We start from the raw sequence: 21,122 nt of genomic DNA, 5'->3' as shown, positions 1-21,122 counted from the left end.
TAACTTTATAATTTATTCTTTGTAGTCAAGTGTTTTCAAGATTTTTATTTAAAACATATGTTTATTTATACATATTTATTCATCAAACATTGTAACATTAAATGTGTTTTAATTGTGGCAACACTATGCAACAAGAAAAGTTTTTGGTTTTAAACTAAATTAACCTTTCAATTAATTCATTAACCTAATCAATGTAATTAAGTGAATGGTATAAAAGCACTAGTAGTTTGAACAGCCCACATCTGAGGAAGTGATGTTTAAAATGAAAACGTATGGTGGAGCGTTAATGTGCTGTGTTTCTGTGGAATAAAGTGAACTGAAGTGTGCTGAGCCGTCCGTGGGTTTTTTCACAATTTTCTAAGCTTGCCCTGCTCAGGGCTTTATTGTTTTGCCTGAAAAGCTGCTTCATTTTGTGGATTACAATGCAGGATTAGTTATAACAGCATGCATACATATTCACATTAACCGAAAACAACAGATTTGGAACAGATGCATAGCAAACAGAGCACATGCATATATGGAACCACAGTGGCCATTACAACACCATGCAGGTTACATTGATAGCAACAGGCCACCAATGATAGTATTTCAACATGGAACATTAATAGAAACACATTTCAATATTTGTTGAACAATAGGACATATGTCCCAACAGTAGGTTTGGTGAAAAACATACCCATTGATTTGTGTGTTTAGATTATTGCTGCAGATATGGCGGGGGGAGAGAGAAATGTCAATTAACAACTTGTATATCCTTGCAGTACTCACAACTTTAATGATCATTGCTCTAATCTTTACTCTACAGGTATTATTACAATACCCTATGGCCTTGGTTTGGGCAGTGGTATGTTTGTACACAGTATATACTTCATCTGTCCTATAGCTGCATTCTACTTCTCTTATCTGGTAGATCTGTGAGGGGGGATGTTTGTTAGCTCTACCAGACTGTTTCTACACATATTCCCAGATTCCTAGTTAAAATTCTGTTATGCATACAGCTTACTACCACTCCCAGGATTCGAACCTTGGCTGTATGTGCTAAAAATGCAACGATTTGTGTTTCATCAGAGTGAGCTATTTAGAATGTGTTGTCTCTTTCATCAGTGTTTTCTGTCTAAGTTTCTCTTGGTTGTACATTCTGACCTTGTAATTACGACATTCTATTGCAGACATTCCTAGACATATTTTTATGTAGCATAGTGTGAGAAACAGTTGTCACAACAGTACTATTGGCATATCAGATCTTGGTGAATGCAACATGTTAGGCCATACAATACCAGAGTAAACATAACCAGTCCAGGATTTAGAACTTTATTGCCAGGCAGTTACACTTTTATTTAAATATGACCTATATGGGACTATTACTGTCATATTGTTTGGCTTGTTCAGTACAAACCATACACATTTTTTATACTGCCAGGTGACATTTTACTCCTTTATATTTATTTGGTATGACTACTACAAGCAGGATTGCTACTCACCAGCCTCGCAACGCAGCCTTTGCAACCTGCTGGCATGGGATTCCTGGTTCACAGCCCGCTCAGCTGGAGCTGTAATGAAAATAGAGAAACATTTATACATACCTATCCATCACGTATACAGGCTGGACTTTGGTAAACAATTATTTCTATGAATACTTACACACTGCTGGGACATCTCCACTGTCTCTTGCTTCTTGGACCCACTATTCCAAGAGCTCCCTCTTCCTCCGTTTCAAGTCAGCATAGTGGTGCCGGACATGCTCACCCGTCCGAGGGATACAAGTGGCACTGGTGAGATCACGAGCGAGACTTTCCCAGGCTTCTGCTTTATATTGGGAGCCCTGTTACTGGTCCTGCAGCAGTTGCATGTCATGTTTTTTTACCAGGAGTCCTACCATGACCTTGGACTCCGTATGCCCCAGCGCTGCACCCAACAGCGCATGCCCTCTCCAACACCTGTCATACTGCCTACAGTGGAGAACTACAACCAGTTATGAGCTGTATTCCCACCTGCGGAGTTTAAATATGGCCGATTTCCCACCCCTTGCCATGATTGGACAGTTTTGAAAATGCTGAGCTAAGCTCAGCTCTGGGCAAACCTGTTTAGCTAAGGTTGGCAGTGCTTAAAGGAGTAGGTTGAGCATTGCTTACCAATGGGCAAATCCACTTAGCTGGGCTATTTATTGCTTATCATTCATATGTACAGAATGCTTACACCCGGTCAACATAGCTGTACAATGCTTAGCATTGCTTATGTTTTATTATATTGGTCTACCACCTGTATGGGATTGATTCATCATCCATTACATAATACAGCTTTATTTACCTTCCCTGACATCCCCCAGTGTGCTGTGATTATTCTTGCGTGACTATACTGTATGAGGCACTTGTGTTTATATGGGGGTTTCACTACCTTATTATACTGACACCTCACATCTGGGCCTAATACACTACTCTGGTTCAGCAAAATCATTTACTTCTTACATAAATATACAAAAAAGTAAAATTTTAATGTTTACACATATGAAATGGAAATGGCTTTGGTGAAGCTCGAACCATGAATGATTATATGCAAGGCGTATGCTCTAACTGCTTCACTATTGCACCTATGGTTATGCTGGATGTCTATTACTTTTTAACTTATTGTGCCGTTTCAGCTGGGCTAAGCGTAGCTAGCAACGGGCACACCCGCTCAGCTATGTTTAAACTTTATAGCATATTTAAAAAAAAAAAGAATTTATTTGTTGTGCTTTTTTATTTGTACTCTTCAGAATATCCATGATAATGCTGAACCTGTTATTCTATCAACTTTCTGCATTGTAGGGACAATTGTCCCTTATGGCTTTGTCCACATTCCTTACTCTGACGGGTTGGGAGGTGTGCGCTATGTGCTTATGCTAAACCTGTTATGCTATCAACGTTTGGCTTGGTAGGGATGACTGTCCCTTATGGCTTTGCCCAGATTTCTTACCCTGATGGGTTGGGGGTGTTACGAGCGTTCTTGCTCATTTTAAACTGCCAAATGGCAATTCTGGAATGCAGGGGGCATGTGTATTGTGAGAGCTCTGCTCTCAGACACACCCCCTGCGGTCGTGTAAAGAACCATGTCCATTTAGCAGCTCAGCAGCATGTCTTTATACATATGCATGACGCACTGCCGTGCTACACAGGAACGGTCCCAGCCATGCAGTAATAACTTATTCCTGCATGGCTGCTTGCTGAATCCAGGGGAATGTGTTTATTCAATTTTTAAAAAAGTGAATAATCTTGGTAACGTGGAGTCAAGTATGTTGAATGATTCTTCCAATGTTTCTAACACTGATACTGAGCCAGATTTTGTTAATGGCTTGGATACTAAATCACCTGTTCATTCCCCTATAACTAAAAGACCTAAGAATAAAGCAGGCCCTGTAGACAAGCTGGTAGAAAGCATCAGGGGTGAAGTCGGTGAAATATTCAGGAAGGCAATAGAAACCTGCACATGAACGAAAATGGGGCTGCTATTTCTAACACCAATGAGAATGACTTGATTGTTAATTTGAGTTCTTATGACTGTACACAGGGTGAAAGGTCATTGTTAAATAAAGGCTTGAATTATATTCCTTCTTTTTATATTTCACATTATGTGACTTGTGTAGATGTTAAGCAGTTCTATCGTTTTTTGAATATGAGGTATTATTATGCCACAAAGGAAGATCTGGGTTCAACTAATCTGTTTAGGGTGAAAAAAATCTAACTTTCCGCCACCATATCACCCAAAAGTAAAACTTTTTGTGGAACAGGTTTTATGTGAATTGCATGTTAAACAAAACATTATTTTTAAAAAAATATGGTAGTAACCTGAATAAATGTGAGAAAGAAGTCCTTAAAAAGTTGAGAAATAATGTTGATTTAGTCATTACTTCAGCTGATAAAGTTGGTGTGGTAGTGCTCTGGGATTATCCCAGTTATGAGATTGAGGTTACGCGACAGCTTAACGAAAGAAAATTTTATTTGACGTTACCTCTGGACCCCACTTTACAATTTAAAAAAAACTTATTGATGATTTTCTTATGGAATCTAGTAAGAAGGGCTTGATTGTTGAGCAGTTGGAGGGTGAATTAAAGTTGGATGACCCTAAACAACAATATTTTTACATCTTACCCAAGATACACAAGACTGTGGTTAACCCCCCAGGTAGACCCATAGTCTCCGGTTGGGGTTTGTTGACAGAACCACTATCTATGTGTTTGGAGTCTGTATTGAAGCCTTTATTAGGTTTACTAAGAGCACATCTTCAGAATTCTACTGAGTTCCTTAAAATTGTTAATGATGTTCAGCTTTCTAATAGTGTCTTCATGGGTACGTTTGATGTCCAGTCCCTATGTACAAGTATACCCCATGAGGGTGGCCTTGCAGCAGTTAAATACTGGTTACAGATATCAGGTGTATACTCTCATGAAAAGATTGAGTTTATATTAAGGCTGACTAAACTGCTATTAGAAAGTAACGTGTTTTATTCTGGCAATGAGTGTTATTTGCAAACTAAAGGTACAGCCATGGGTACAATGTCTGCACCTATTTATGCAGACCTCTTCATGGGTTATTTAGAACAGGCCCTGGTTTATGATGATTCTTACCCCTTCAGAAGAGAATTGGTTATGTAAAAGAGATTTTTTTATGATTGTTGGTGCATTTGGTCTGGTAATATATATCATTGGAACTCCTTTCTAGGCTATTTGAATGCTAATGAATTTGACATCCATTTTGTGGGTAAACTAGAATTGTTTGCTATTGACTTTTTGGATGTCACTGTCACAAAGTTTATCGATAGCACCATGCCTACTACACTTTATCGTAAAGCCTTCACAAAGAATTTCTTACTTATGGCTGATAGTTGCCGTGCAAGATATGCAGTTCTGAATATTCTGAAAGCCCAGTTCCTGAGGCTCAGACGTATCTGTAGTGATGATAATGATTTTCAACTTGAAAAAGATAAAATGGAAGAGAGATTTAAACTAAGGGATTGTAGAGAAACCTTAGTTAAACAAGCTGGTGTAGCAGCTAGTCAAGTTAAAAGGGAGAACTTTTTGAATTCAGGCCATGATATGGAAAGGAATAGTAGGAATCCCAATAATATCAGGTTTATTACTACGTATGGCAGTAATAGTTTTAATATCAGGGAAGTCCAGAATAGGTTTTGGTATATACTTAAGAGGGGTGATTTTTTTGCCCAGTTTTTGGGTGATTATTGTGCATTTGGTTAATGGAGAGGCAGGCATATACAGGAACATTTGTCATGGTTTAAAAGATGGAGGGTTAATAAACAGGATTTAGATGGCAATATGCCAGTGTGGAGTGCCACATGTGGTAATTGTGTTTATTGTAAGGTGGTATCTTGCACCAAGTCTTTTACCTCTAGTAATACTTCCAAAGTATACTCCATTAGACAAGTAATTTCCTGCAGTACTGAATGGGTGGAATATATGCCCATTTGTCAGTGCATTCTATGTTGGCCAAACATCTAGGGCTTTTAAAAATAGGATTTCTGTACATCTAGGCAATATAAATTGTCAGCCTCCCAGAAGTGCCCTTTATAAACATAAAATGTCACATCCTTCAGCACATTTTATTTTTATAGGGTTAGAATACATTAGGGGCAAGGGTTTCACTGATTCTTAGAAACATATGTTGTTAGACCGTAAAGCGAAAATGTGGATAGTGAATCTTGGGGCTATGTATAAGCCATATTTGAATGAACACAGGTAATTCATTTTTTATGTAATACTATTCCTAATACGGTGATACACGGGCACATACTGTATTAAGAAGTAAGAATTTTTTATGTGTATATGTGTATGCATGCACATGCTTATGAATATATGTATAAGTATGTTCTTGTATTTACATAACATGCATGTGTATATAAATATGTATATACTGTATGTGCATATGTGAATGCACATATATATTTGTGTTTTTTAAATATGTGCATTAATTTGTGAGTTGGAAAAGTATTTATAGTATGAATTTTGATGCACATGTACTTGTTGGTTATGTATTCATGCAGGTATGGGTGTGTTTAAGTATGTATTTTCACTATCTCTTTGGAACTGGTGCAACTCTTGAAATAGGGGCATGTCTCTTTAAATGAAGTTTATTTAAATGAATAGGAAATTGCATGGCTTTGCACTGTTGATGCTTTCTTTGCGAAACCAGTCTGTGATGGTCATGTTGGTTGGAGGTTGTTTCCACTATTTTAGTTGTTTATTTATTGTTTTTGAGATATTCAAGGAATTAAAGGAATTACACTTGAAACTGTGTTTTTGGAGTGCTGGTTTTTGTTTTTGATGTATAACAACTCTGGATCACTGCGGTGGTTCATGCACCTGTTTTTGTCTTAATTTACACACACACACACACACACACATATATATATATATATATATATATATATATATATATATATATATATTTGTATGTGTGTATGAATGTGTGTGTTGATAGATAGATATAGATGTAAAAGGGTGAGTTTTAAGACATGAAATTGACTTTTTTTCCATACACTGATGTTGTAACATTACATGAATTTGATTTACTACAATTGCCCTTTAGTGATCATTTTGCATTGATATTTACTGTTAGTGTTGATTAGTAATCAAAAATTATAGGTAGAGGTGTTATAAGATTAAATTGATGGGTGATGGGCACATATATTTGGAATACAGAGGGAAATATTCTTTGGCGGCAATATATTATGTACCCATTTTAAAAGTCGGGGACAGAATAGTGTCTCATACTTAAAGAAAAAATACAATAATATCTTTCTTACTGATAGATACAATTTATTGCAATGAAGCTTTACTATCATGTTGTTAAATGTGATTATGAAAATACTTTTTTATTGCAAAATAAGTGTGAAAAATATAGAAGATTGTTAGATTGTTTAACTCCTGCTATATTTAATAAAATGCTTTATTGACAAAAATATGTGATAAAATGAAGTATGGAGGAATTGTCCCTGTTTTCAGTAAAACAGTAAAAAATAACATTTTTGAATGAATACTTTAAAAGATTATGAAGGAAATATACAAAATATCAATCCCATAAGTTGACGATGAGTGCACAATATATTGAGAATCTCTGTAAAACTGTTTTGATGACTGTTGTAGACTGCAAATTTCATTTATTTTCAGATGCTGAAAAATAATTTTTAGCTAAGAAAATTATGATGGATGAGTTAAACTTAGTTTTATATAAAGTTTTTAAGGATTCTTCTTCTGGCCTGGATTATATTCCATATATGTTTTATACAGATATGGATGTATCTGAAAATGTATATTTTTGAAAATTCAAAATGAATGACTTTGTACTGAAAAAAAATAGATGTCAATGTTTGCTAAAGAGTTATGCATTTTGCATATAGAAAGGTTATATAAACAATATAACAAACTGAAGACATTTAAGTCTAAGTAATACTGATTATAAGACCTTTTGTAAAATATTAGCAAAATTAATATAATATTTTTACTAAAGCTTTAGGAGGGTGTTGATGGTTTTCATGAAAAAAAATATTTTATTACTATTATGAGAAGTGATTCTTACTATCAGTCAAAATAGTATTACAGCAATGCTGTTGACTTGTGATATTCAGAAGGCTTATAATACAGTGTCATGGGAAGCATTATGAGCTACTTTTAATATTAATAAAAATCCCTGACTATAATGCAGCACATATATATATATATATATATATATATATATATATATAGGGAGTCATGAGTGAGGTAATTGATTAATGTCATTAATTGCTTAGTAAAAGAACATTGATGCAGAGAAAAATGAAATGAGGCTGCTCATGGAGTGTCATTGTTTGGTGTAGTTATGTCAATTACACTTGAAAACTACACTGCATGGTGTTCACAAGTGAAATTAGAAATATCTTGCAGTGTGTATGCTCTTCCCTGTTTATCCTACGTAGGTGATTTGAATATTATTTTAAAATCTCCTGGTTAGATTTCCATTCTTTATGATAGCTTTGTAAAGTGTCATATGCTGCAGGGTTATTTTTATTTGGAAGAATGCCATGTTTTTTCTGTCTTTCTATAGAGACCATAATTCCTATTACTCCATATAACATTTCAAATGTAAGCATAACTTTTGGAAGTAATTTATATTTTCATGAGTGTTGGGATAAGACTTTTGATTGTATATCTTCTCAGTTATGGAGATGGATGATATACAAAATATCTTATAAAAAATGTGTTATCTTACATTCTATGAAGTTTATTGTGAGGGGGTATTTTCTTTACCAACAACTAAAAAGAAAATATTAGAATTTGTTTAGTTTATATATGGTAGTAAGCTTAATCCTATAAAAATGTGTTATAATGTAAAAATAGAGAGAATGTGGTTTAGGCTTAAAAAACAGTTGTATATTTGGCTTAAATTTATTTATATACTACATTATCTAAAACTGAAATGCAGAACACAAATATTCTTGGAATTATATTATGATTGGTGGGACAGTTTATCAAAGAAAAAATGAAGAAAAATGATAATTCTATTTTCAAAAATATGAAGACATGTTCAAATGCTGGCATATTGATGTAAATAACTTTTTGCCAATATGTAAAATGGTAGTATATAATATATATTATCATAATTTAGGGGTAAGACAATGGGGTACACATAAATGTCAGGAATGTGCATACTGTGATTATATTGATCAGGCTATGTATTTTAAGCACCCAGAGACAGGCTATAGAAATGTAGGGTTTCAGCAGACTGCAATACACAGAATGTTATGTATGCAGCACACTGTGCTTTGTGCTTCAAAATTTACATAGGTAAAACTAGCCAGAAACTGAAAGAGAGAGAGTGCTGGATCACTTCTATTGCATGAAAAGAGGGAATGATTGTAGTGCTTTAGCAAAACACACACTAACAAATGGCAACACACATACATTTGTATTCCAAGTTTTGCAAGTTGTGACTGAGAGTGTGAGGGGGGACTTAGTAAACATGACAGAAAATGCAGAATTACAGTTGATTTTAAGGTTAGGAGCACATAGGGGAATGGGGTCTGAATGGCCATGTACCCCTAAAACCAGTATTAAAGGCAAAGAAAAATAGATAAATGTATTATTCTGCATTTGTGTTTTTACTTGCTACTTTTTTATGTGCTGTTTTTAGATGCTATTGCTTTAAAAGTAAATGCCTTGTGTATCAATTAGGATTCTGCATTGTCATGTTAATTGATACTAAAATTTAGTATAAAATAAGTTAATTTGCTTTACTTTTTTGTCTGATGAAGCAGTGGTGAACACTGCGAAAGTGCTAACTACTTTAAATAAAATCTGTGGATTTTACAATTTTTAAGAGTGTTGACAAATTGACTAGGCAATGTAACATGATTACAGAGTATAGAAGAGGATCTAGTCGGGTTTTGAACAAGGACATAACCAGTGAGTTTTAAAGTATAGCTTCTGGCTTTTTTTTAACTGAGTAAGAGAGGGTTCAAGAGTAAGATCAACAGGAAGAGAGTTCCAAGTTTTGCCAACAGAGTTAGCAAACAGAGAGCAGAGTTGTTGATTTTGGATGTTTGAACCACTAGTTTATTAGAAGAGCAAAGTGACCTCAGATTGCTATAATGGTTGATGATATTTTTAAGTGCAGGCATATTGTCATGGTGGTTGAGAACTTTATGGCCAATTATATGCTGGTTGTACTGAAGTAGGCCAGGCCATTCTAGCCACCCCAGAAGATTTAGGTTGTGACAGTGGTGAGTCCTATAGCCATACCTGTTGCAAATCTAGCAATATGGTTATAACAGCTGGAGAGTTTGCTAAGAGTGGATTTGTTCAAATTAGTGAGTAGAGGGGAGGCATGGAGAAGAGTGGAGAGTAGATGGGAATGAGCAATAGCAGTCCTAGCAATGGAGTAAGGAAAGGATTGATCTTATAGAGGGAGCCAAGTATTTTGTTAATGGTTTTGATAGTTTGACATGGATATCACATTTGAGGGTGTTGTCTATTGTGATGCCTAAGAGCTTGGTTTGGACATCTAGGGAGATAATGGCACCGTTATTAGAGTTTATGGTAAAGAGGAGTGAGGAAGACTTACAAGTTGGGGAGAAAAGAAGCAACTTTGTTTTCTTAGGGTTTAATATCAACTGACGGTTAGAGAGCCAGTTTTCAACTGTATTGAAAGTATTCTGGGTTAATGTCATTAGATCTGTTTAGGAGGTGGCTGGGTTGATAGTTTGGCTTGCCATAGGATGTCTTGTTGTCTACCACACAAGTAAGATTGTAACCATTGCCTTAAGGGTGTGCATGAGTATTTAGTGGTTGACCATATCTAAGGCTTTGGAGAGATCTAAAAAGAGAGCTGAGGAAAGTTTGCATCCATTACTATATTGTCTAAGGGTAACTAATTATTGTGCTAAAGTATTCCCTACAGATACAGGTTCTGTGCATATTAATATCATATCGAATGGGAAATATGACATGCCTTCCAGGAATGACAAAGGTAAATATGACAAAATAAATTGTTGTTGTTATACTATGGATTTACTAACTTACAAGATGTGACATATTGTGGAATTGTGATCTTGTAATGCAATAGAGATGGTGGAAAGAATGGGGAAATATAATTTGATGCTCCACTTTCTATTTACTTGTGAACGGTGTATACTGTTTTTGCTGTCTTGCACATAATGAAGTTCCCCGACTCTTTTTGTCTTGTTGTTTAGCATGATGACAATTAGATGGCACTAGAAAGATGCTATTGACTTGGTTGTGAGAAATCTAAGATGGAAGATGCCATGAAAGATGGAGCTGCATCCTTTTTGGGAGAAGCAGCTTGGGAGGTGACTGATACCACTGGTAATGAGGAAATTATTGTGACAGAATTAGAAGGAGGTGAATTGCCAACACAGAAATTACTGCATTTGATGGAGCAAAGTGAACCAGAAAATGAAGCAGAAGCAAGATGGAAGGAGGTAGTGGTGTATATTTATGGATGTGGAATAAGAAGATGCTTCAGTTTCAGAAGAGAAAGTGGTGACTTTTGGCAATAAAGAAAACACCAGTTTATGCTTAACTGGTGGTAATTAGTTTTAAGGGCATGCACTAGCAACAGGATATAGAAAAATCTTATGATGTTGATGCTATAAGAATGAGAAAACAGATGTGGAAACCAATGAAAAGATACAACAACAGAATTTAAGTGAGAAACTCATCACCAGGAAGCCTGTGGTATGAATTAAAACAAAAACAACTTTCATTTAAATAGATGTGATGCTTTGCAGAATATGATTTTGCATTTAGGATTTAGTATAAAAGATTTAAAGAGCATTAATACAGTTGGTGACTGAGGCCTTCTATGAAATGAGTTTTCAGTATTTTAGTTCATTAGAAATATTCCTGCCTGTTGTGGGGGGAAACAAAACAAGAGATAGCAGCATGGAAGGACTATGTATTGCTTTTTTGTTATGACTATGTATTGCTTTTTTAACTATTTGAAAAGTCCCAAAATATAGAGACTGAATGTCCAAAAATGGACTTACATATATTATGTCCGAAATGGTTGTTTCTTGGAATATTCCATTTTCTTTGATGTATGGTAATCTTGGAGTTGATATATAAGTTTGGAGGAGGGCTTTCTCCCCTGAAGACTGATCCACGAGATTCACTCTTCTCCTGTTTTTTCAGTCTTTTTATTTTTTTGGCTTGTTGGCACTTGGCACTTGGCATTTCAAATGCTGACATTTCAATATGGGGCCATTTTTTAGCATCAATGTACCTGTTTTGAATTATGTATATTGTGAAAAATGGTAGAATAAAATGGTGGGAACATTGTCATATTAATGTATCAAAGAGAAATAGAAACAAATAAGATGGAATGGAGGGGATGAAAAAGGAGGTATGAAAAGAAAGGAATTAGAATAATAAGACAAAGTTGTGGAAATTAAAAATTGATGAATATAATGAGAAAAGAAATGAGTAATATGAAAAGTTATGGAAAATGTGTTTGTATATCAATGGAGAGATTTATCAGATAATGACAGAAATGTGATAAAACAAACAAGGAAAATATCTGAAGATTTCTATGAAGCTGAGGACTTTTTATGGAGAATTTTCTTATATAAGTTACCTGTTAAGGGAAACATGAAATATAAATTAATAGAAGAAATAATGTGTTGTGATTTCAAGTTAGAGGAAAATAAGACAATTTTTAGAACATAAAATAAATAAGTTATTTTGGGAAAAGTCTAAGAATGTATATAGTTGTGAAGGTTTCAAGGAAATGAATATGGAGATATATGGTAAATATTAAAAAAATGATGGTAGGATGAAAATTGATAAATGCAATAAATATTATTTATTACAATCTGGGTATTGTGTAAAAGAAAGTATGAATGACTCGTAACAAAAGTATGAGGGACAAAGATGCATTGGCAGAAATAAGAAAATGGTTATGGAAAAAGCATTGGGGAGAACTGATGAAAATTAAGTAAACAGATATAAAAATGGTATGTATTTAAATTGCATTGTACTACTCATGAAGAAATTGCAAAAATTATGTAAATAGGATCGATAATGGGTTAAAATATTTAAATAATGTAAAATGTGTAAATAACATGTAAACGGCACGCACACACACACACACACACATATATATATATATATATATATATATATATATATATATATATATATATATATATATGGATTCACTTTAGAAGCTTGAAATACTGACTTTCAGTATTTTACACCCATAAAGTCGAATTCAGGAAAGAACGAAAACCAAGAAGTGCAAAATTCAAAATATTGCATTCCGGATATTTTGAATTAGCGCTTCTGGTGTTTCGCTGTGGTTATGGATTCACATAAGAGCTTATGTGTTAAGGGTTTTGGGTAGGGGCTGTGGTGTGTGTTAGTGTGTTTTGTTACTGTGATGTGTGTGTGTCCGAGGACAATGTAGCTTGTGTGGTGGTGTTTTGTGTGTTTTTGTATGTAGTGCGACCTCGGAGTTAGAATATATAAGTAGGGAGGGTGGGGGGGGGGCGCAGCCTCCCACATGAGGGGTGCTGGGGGGCTTGCCTCCCTGCTTTTATGTAGGACAGTGCTTGTGTTGTATGTGGGGAGGAAGGTGTGTGTTTGTGTGTAGCAGAAGCGCTAATTCAAAATCTCCGGTATGCGAAATTTCGAAATTCATGCTTCTGGGTTTTCATTCTTTCCTGGATTCAACTTTATGGGCGAGAAATACTGAAATTCGTTATTTCAGTATTTTGAGCTTCTAAACTGAATCCATATATATATATATATATATATATATATATATATATATATATATATATGCATAAAGCAACCCTTAATCTTTTCAACAAGTGCTATGGGGTGTTTTACGTCCATTTGAGTTACCAGCACCTGAATAAATACTTAGCTTAACATCTCATCTTATCGACAGCACACTGAGAATAGCAGCACCCCCATACTTCATTGCACTGACACTGTGGAAAATGAATCCATCTACCTTGTGCAGAAACAGAACTCACAGTCTTCTGCACTAAAGGTAAATGTACTACTGCCTGAGCTATTTGGTGTGCTAATAATACTGGATCTAATTTTGTGATTCCATGTTCATCATGATCCTTGCCCACCTTCCCGCAGGAGCATCCTGGCAGACTGTATTTTGCCTCTTAATTCCAGTGGAAGAAGACTTTGTTCCCATATTCCGTTGTCTGTATCTTCAGTGATGTCTCCACCATGACAGTCTTGTCCAGTGCTGTCTATTCATTCTCCCTCCTCCACAGTGATGGTCACCATGGATGAATTGGCCTTATATTGGGGTCATTATTTAAAGAAGACCATCCATGACACCTGGTCACAACATTAAACCTCATTGCACATCAATGTTCTGAAGTTGAGGGTTATCCTCCTTATTTTTATAAGACTTATAGAATCTCCTTCCTTAGCATGTGATGACCATCCACTCGAAAAATGGGGCGAAGTTTTGGTATTTCAGCATCAGGAACAGGCTCATTCTTAGTATCTCCATTAAAAGGCAATGTATATGTGATAATGGGGCATTGCCTCTTGCCACTTTCAGAGAGTAATGCACATTCTTCAACAGGCCATTTCATCAATGACCAAACTTAGTTAATGTTTACTGATGTCCCACCGGCAACCATGTTTTTTGCTACTGAGGGAAGTCTTGCATTGCACTGTTTGCATCTATAACAAACAACAAGCACAGCAGCTCTTTTTCTGTTCATTCCCTCAGTGGAAACAGACATCCTGGATGCTCTGGCCAGATGTGATCTCAGCGAATTTTCTGCTCATTCTCCTCTTTCCAGTGATCGTGAAGTTTCTGCAGAAAGCAAAACAGATTAAGCCCATTGTCATATCATATTTCCACTGTGACACAGATATTCTTAGTTACCTCTTCTTTGACCTCATCTGTTTGTTTTCTCACACATATGGGAAGCCTTGCATGAACCTTCTCATAACTATGGACCCATCTTACCTGATATGTGTGTTGCAAATCCTTACTGAACCTCAGAGACAGTCTAGAAAAAAATATCACAATAAATGGGCAGAATTTTCTTTTTGGGCAACAGATGAAGGTATAGATCTAGATCCATCTCCTATTCCACTGGTGCTTCATATCTTGACTAATATTTTTGATCAGAGCCTTATTTTTTCAGCGATCAAGATACATGAGATTTGATTAGTTAATTTCAATGTGTTCTTGTTTCTTTTCCTAATCACATATTTCTCTGGAACTATATATTTTTAATAGGTTTTCATCTTCATTGTTCTATATATTCACATCCAAAATATTTATATTTGCATTACATTAAAAAAATTGCTAAAAAGTTATGCCAAAAAAGGATGGATCAACAGTTTAATAATCATGATGTGTAACATAAAATGATGAACTTACATCTCTCAGATGTGTGTAGACCATATAGAAAGTTTCCTGATTGCTTGATTCATGAAGTTGCAACATTTTACAGCATTTTTTCCCTTAAACATATCTGCTTTAGTGTTACATACCTTTCTTGATGATTAAACTAACACTCTTTCCTTTTTTGTAGATTTGGAAGGCTCCTTTTCCATCATAGTCAATGTAAGCCCAGATTGTGCCCCTGAACTTCAAATCTTGGTGTACTCTTTGCTTTCTAATGGGGCAGCTATGGCTGATAGCTTTAACTTTCCAGTTGTCAAATTCTTCGAGTATAAGGTAGGAAACAAAGGGTGTAATTGGAAGATGGTGAAACCTATTCCACCTTTAATTTTTACTAAATGATTCTCTTGTTGTTAATGAAAATTAACTTTTCCAGTAATAAATATATTTATGTAATTTTTTTAGCTTCATTTCTTCCCACCTGCCACCAGATTTTAATACTTTGAATAGTTAGTTTGCTGAAAATGTAGATGCTTTCATTTATCACACATGCAAAGCAAGTCTAGGGCTTAAAGGGATATAAAGTCATCTTGTGGAGTGCAAGCAATACATTTTCCAGCAACAAATATTCAGCATCATACATTTTAAATCAAAGTATGCCGTTGCCTGGGGAGGTTGTGGATTAGGCCTTCCATAAATATAAGACATTGGTAACCTCCAAACACTTGACCTGACCCAGTTCAGCTTTGTTAAGGGCATATCAGGCCTACTAAACCTGGTTGACTTCTTCGAGACAGTCACCAAGGCCATAGATGAGGGGAAGGTAGTTCACACATACTACCTTGACCTAGCCGAGGCTTTTGACACCATTCCCTACTCTGGAATTATAGAAAAACTCACCAGCCTGAACATAACCCCCTACGTCATGAGATGGGTTACCAACTGGCTTACAGACAGAACTCACACGGTAAGAATAGTGGGCTCCAGGTCCGACTCTAAACCAGTCACAAGTGGTGTCCCACAAGGCTCGGTCCTGAGACCCCTACTGTTCAGCATATACTTCTCAGAAGTACAGGCAAACACAGGAGGACTATGGCTAACCATGTTCGCCAATGACTGCAAACTGGGATCCATAATTGACTTTCCGTCTGACACGGACAGTTTCCAAAAGGGCCTTACTGAGATGGACACCTGGTGTCAAAGTCATGGTCTCAAGCCAAATGCCAAAAAATGCATAGTCATCCCATTTGGAAAAAACAAAACACAGATGAATTACAACATAGGTGGCAGCCCCCTTAATACAGAAGAGGTAGTAAGAGATCTGGGGACCCGGGTAGATAGTAATGTCTCCTTTGACAATCATATTGCCAAAATAGTTAGGAAATCCTTCTATGTAGCCCATCTAATTACTAAAGGGTTCGCATCTAGAAATAAAGAGGTTATAGTGCCCCTCTACTCGTCACTCATCAGACCCATCATAGAGTACAATGCCCCATTTGGTATGTGCCTCACAAGCCACTTCCAACAGCTGGAAAGACCACAAAAGTACCTCACCAAGAGGATTACTGGCCTCAAACATATGTCTTATGCAGCCCAGCTGGAAAAACTCCAGCTGTACTCAGTCGCATATTGCTTACTCAGAGGTGATCTTTGCCTGACTTACAAAAGCCATGTCCAACTCAGAACTGATGGACATGCTCCACCTAAAGAAATCCAAGTCACTGCGAGCCACTTGCTCTAGTGAGCTAAACCTCACCACAACAATAAATAGAACATGCTGGAGGGATAGATTCCTGTCAAAGAGACTCCCCATGCTTTGGAAGGAAATGTCTAACTACATTAGGCAGAGCCCCTCACTAACACTCTTCAAGAGAAACCTTGACGAGTGGATGGGTAACAGAAAATACACCCCTGGGATCACTTCATTGGCTCTTCTTGACAGAGGCTCAGTTAATTAATAAATGGGGTGGCGAAAGCTAACACACTCTAGCTAGGCTTATAGATGCCCTTGTGCGGATAGCCGAGTACCTACTTATGAAACTATGAACCTATATATACACATAGATATTCAATGGACTCAGTCCTAAAAATGGATGTGCAATTATTTTTCAGTTACACAATGATATATTTCCTGATGTGGCTTTTTTACTAATCCATATTATACACGCAAAATAAAAGATTTCAATCTCTGTTTAAGACATAGCTGAGTACCCTAGTACCATGTCAGGAACATGTATAATTACACTGAATATTAGATTTCAAACATAAGCACAAAAAATAAAATACCCATTGCAAACTACTTCATAAAAAATTCACTTCATTTTTACCTAATGTTTGTACAAACACATATAGATGTAGAAATGACAGCATACATTGTCCTGTATCATAACGGTCTGTGATAAAATATTGACTTTTATATCAATGTGGATGTTATAGGTTCCTCACACATTCTAGTAAAGAAGACGGTTTACTTGAAAGGTGAAGCAACATTTATGAACTTCTCAGTACCTTTACTTGTATTCATTGATATATGTGACATCAACTGGAGCAATAAGCTTTGTAATTTGAGGTCAACAAACTATTGATTTCAAATACAATATGGTGACCATCGGAAATGTTTAATTGTCCTTAGAAACATTTAACATTCTGACCAAGGGACTTAAATTGTTTAAACATCCAGAAGTTTTTATCAGAAGTTTTACTGGATGTTTGGTTGTTCATAAAAGAAAATGCAGATTTTACTAATAAGAATGAACATCAAGATTTAATTTGTTTTGATAAAGCAACTATAGACATACATTTTATAAGTCAGAATCAAGCTGTTCCTCCTTTTTCTTGAAATGCTGTTTGTATTTCTTATACTGTTTTTAAAATATATTAATCAAAAGATTACAAAATGTAAGAATTTTTTTAAGTATAATGTGACTTAAAGAATGGCTGACATTGGAACTTTTTCTGTTAACAAAAGATATTATTGTCAAACCTTCTTAAAGAAGTAGAAATAACTATTGTTACAGTGAGGGCAGTTTATTTGCAAATGCATTTAAGGTACTGTATATAAATCGGGTCTATATTATATACTCAGAGACTTTTCTTCGAACATATAATCATCAACACCTAAAGAGCAAACTCTCTAAAGCACGAATGGCCAAGTCCACAAATTTTGTCCTCGGGGAAAAAGTTCAGTTGGCCGCTATCGGGAATTGCCCTTTTCCCCAACATGGAGCGATCTTGGAGTTGGTATATTTAGTTGAAGGAAAGTGCAGGGCACAGCCCCCAAACTGGGGGGGAGTGAAGCTCCCCACTTGATTAGGTTTTGAAGTTTGTGTTTTTTGTGTATGGCCCTGTGAATTTTTTCCCGAGGAAAAAATACACGGACGTGGCCATTCGCACTTTAGAGAGTTCACTCTTTATTTATCAATGATTATATGTTCAAAGAAAAGTCTCTTCGAGCACCTAATATAGACCCATATAAATCAGTATCTGGGACTAACTATAAACCTCTGTTAGAAATACAACAGAACTTATTAAAAATTATAGGTAGCCTAGTTAGAAAAGATATTTTATTGAGTCTAACATTGATGTAATTTTGTTATAAAAGCCTATATTTATGTCTAGACTAAGCTTCATACAATATATTTCATTCTTTGACATCTGATTCTCTTACAAGTGTGTAGTCTGTAGAGCAGATAGGTTGTGATATTGATGAACTGTTGCATCTTCTAGTAGTGTGCTTCATATATTTTTTCCCCAAGAGTTTTTTTCTTGGGAGAAAAATATGTTATTTGTGCATATAGATGACATTTTGTGCACTTCAATACAGGATTAATTTGATTTGCAAGTGGCCTCTCACTTTTTGTTGATACTAGTTTATTTTAAATAGGGAACCTGCCCTGCAAATTCTGGGCACAGATATGTGGCAAAACTTACACCTAGCAATTAAAATTTATTTATGGCTTGATTCACGTTACAATTAATTTATATGGATGTCTATTATAATAGTAAGGTTTATTTTTATAAACAATATACAGATAATCCCTGAGATTTAATGAACTCTGTGTAGGCATCACGTGAAGCCTATGTGGGGTTTACATGTGTGCACAGTAATGTGTGGTAAGCAGCAGTGTTAATTACATATTCATGCCACCCACTGCATTTAAACGTAAACAAGCATGGTTTTGTGGCTGGAAACAGTGTTGCTGGCCAGGAAACCATGTAAGGCAACATGGATAGCAAATTTGGTTACCTCAGAGCACAGTAGCTTAGCTGGATTGTGCGGAATGCCATAGTGATTACCAGGGCTTAAGATATAGTTATGCATATGTTCCAAACACAGTACAGGACAGTCTATACAGTGCAGAGTACTGTTAAATACCATTCCACGCATTCTGTAGAGAAGTTGTGTAAATGATCTGTAAGGGTGCATGGACTACCATGTAAAATAAATGATCGGGAAGCGTGTGTATTGAATAGGGACACACAGATGAAAGGAAGGAATGAACACAGGAAAAAGGACAGGAGAAACAACCTAATGTATAGCAGATGAGGGTATGTCAGTGGATGACAACTGTAGCAGGAACACCAATCACATATCAATATGGTGCAGTACAGACTGCATAGTGAAAATGTGTATAATGTGACTGTCACACAAGGTGACATAACAATGATGAAGATGTTTGTGTGAGATAAGCATCCTTACATGAACACTGCAGAGGACATCTATCAGGGATGATATATACAATTGGGGTAGAGTGCATATTGTGAATATGTGCAAACAGATTTGCCTGAATATGACTGTAATCTCAGCAGAGGTCTCCAACAAGTGGGACACAGGTAAAGGCTCATGGACAACAGTAAAATAAGCATGCACAGTCATTGACAATATCAGAATAATACCACCAGTAATCCCATGTTTCTGACATAACATATATGATTCTGAGTGATCATAAATGGCTCTGCATAAACACACTTGTACAGCTATTATGTCACCAATCCATCCATCCTCAACCCCTTTTTCCCATTTTGCACCTGGGGTTGTGGTGTCAGTTCAACAGTGACAATCATCTCAAGCCAAAGTTTACACCAGCAGGTAGCTAGCCCTGCCATGATAGTTCATTTGTACCACTCATTTGCACCTACAGCCAATTTAGAGTGTCCAACTCACCTACTGCATGTCTTTGTAATGTGGGAGGAAACCCATGTGACCACAGAGAGGACATACAGACTCCACACAGAAGGCAACCCAGGTAATAATCAAACCAGAGAACTTGCTGTGAGGTGAGAATGCTAATCACAGTATGACTGTGACAGCCTACATATCATCAATCTGTGAGGGTAATCACGCACACTGTCCTGATACTGTAACATCTGCTGGAGGTGCTAGGAGGGACACTGCTATATGTGTATATGACATTATGATCAATACAGGTTATCTGAGTGGTATGCATGTCTTATATATATATATATATATATATATATATATATATATATATATATATATATATATATATATATAGCAATTCACACTGTCATGAATGTTGCCTATGCCACCAATGTTGTCAAGCAGCTATGTATGTGCTGTGTGCATCACCAGAACAGGTATCACACATGCATCTGGTGTAACAACTTGATGGGTGGTCAGCACCATCAGACAGTAATGTATATGCAACAAAAAGAATACCTGGGTATGGCCAATAAGATGTGTGACAGCTCAATGTGGCAAAGGTGGTACACTTCAGTTGCTCATAACTGGAAGATGTGTAGCGAGGTACATGAAGAAGGGTGCATTATACTCAGTTATTGGTGTGATGAAGGCTGTGAACTATGGTGGCATTATGGCCTCTGGTGTGTCCTTCACATACTCAGTAGTTGTGTTACATACAAGGTAGTAGTCAGCACTGTGCCCACATGATAGTAGATGTTCTACAAACCATCCACCCCAGGACACAGGTCACATACCTAGTAGTCCGATTATAGGGTGTGATGTCTACATTATACTTTGGTTGTACATTTGTTGACATGATGTAACAAATCCCCCATGTTTTTGTTTAATTGCAGGTGTTCTCATGGCTGTGGCAACAATTTTGGTGTGTGTTGGTACTGTCTGTATTATACTTATATCACAGTTGGATATACTGATTGCTCACAATCTGTAGTCCTCCAGACAGTTGTTTGGACATAGGATGTGTATCTTATTTGTGACATCTGTGACTTAAATAACAGACAGGAAAGACCTAGCAGACAGCT

At 36.1% G+C, this 21,122-nt stretch overlaps 1 protein-coding gene across 1 annotated transcript in view; it reads left to right on the top strand.

Moving 5' to 3' along the window:
* LOC122794819 (alpha-2-macroglobulin-like protein 1) overlaps window positions 1-21,122 on the top strand; it is a 989,874-nt gene that overhangs the window by 501,854 nt on the left and 466,898 nt on the right. The window contains exon 14 of the mRNA XM_044063423.1: window positions 15,067-15,212. Within this exon, the coding sequence (XP_043919358.1) occupies window positions 15,067-15,212 (146 nt within the window). The remainder of the gene's footprint in view (window positions 1-15,066; window positions 15,213-21,122) is intronic.

The sequence above is a fragment of the Protopterus annectens genome, chromosome 2.part1 (genome assembly GCF_019279795.1).
Source record: "Protopterus annectens isolate FY-2018-M chromosome 2.part1, PAN1.0, whole genome shotgun sequence".
NCBI lineage: Eukaryota > Metazoa > Chordata > Ceratodontiformes > Protopteridae > Protopterus > Protopterus annectens.
The sequence above is the reverse complement of the archived record's forward strand: the minus strand, read 5'-3'. Positions and strand labels throughout refer to the sequence as shown.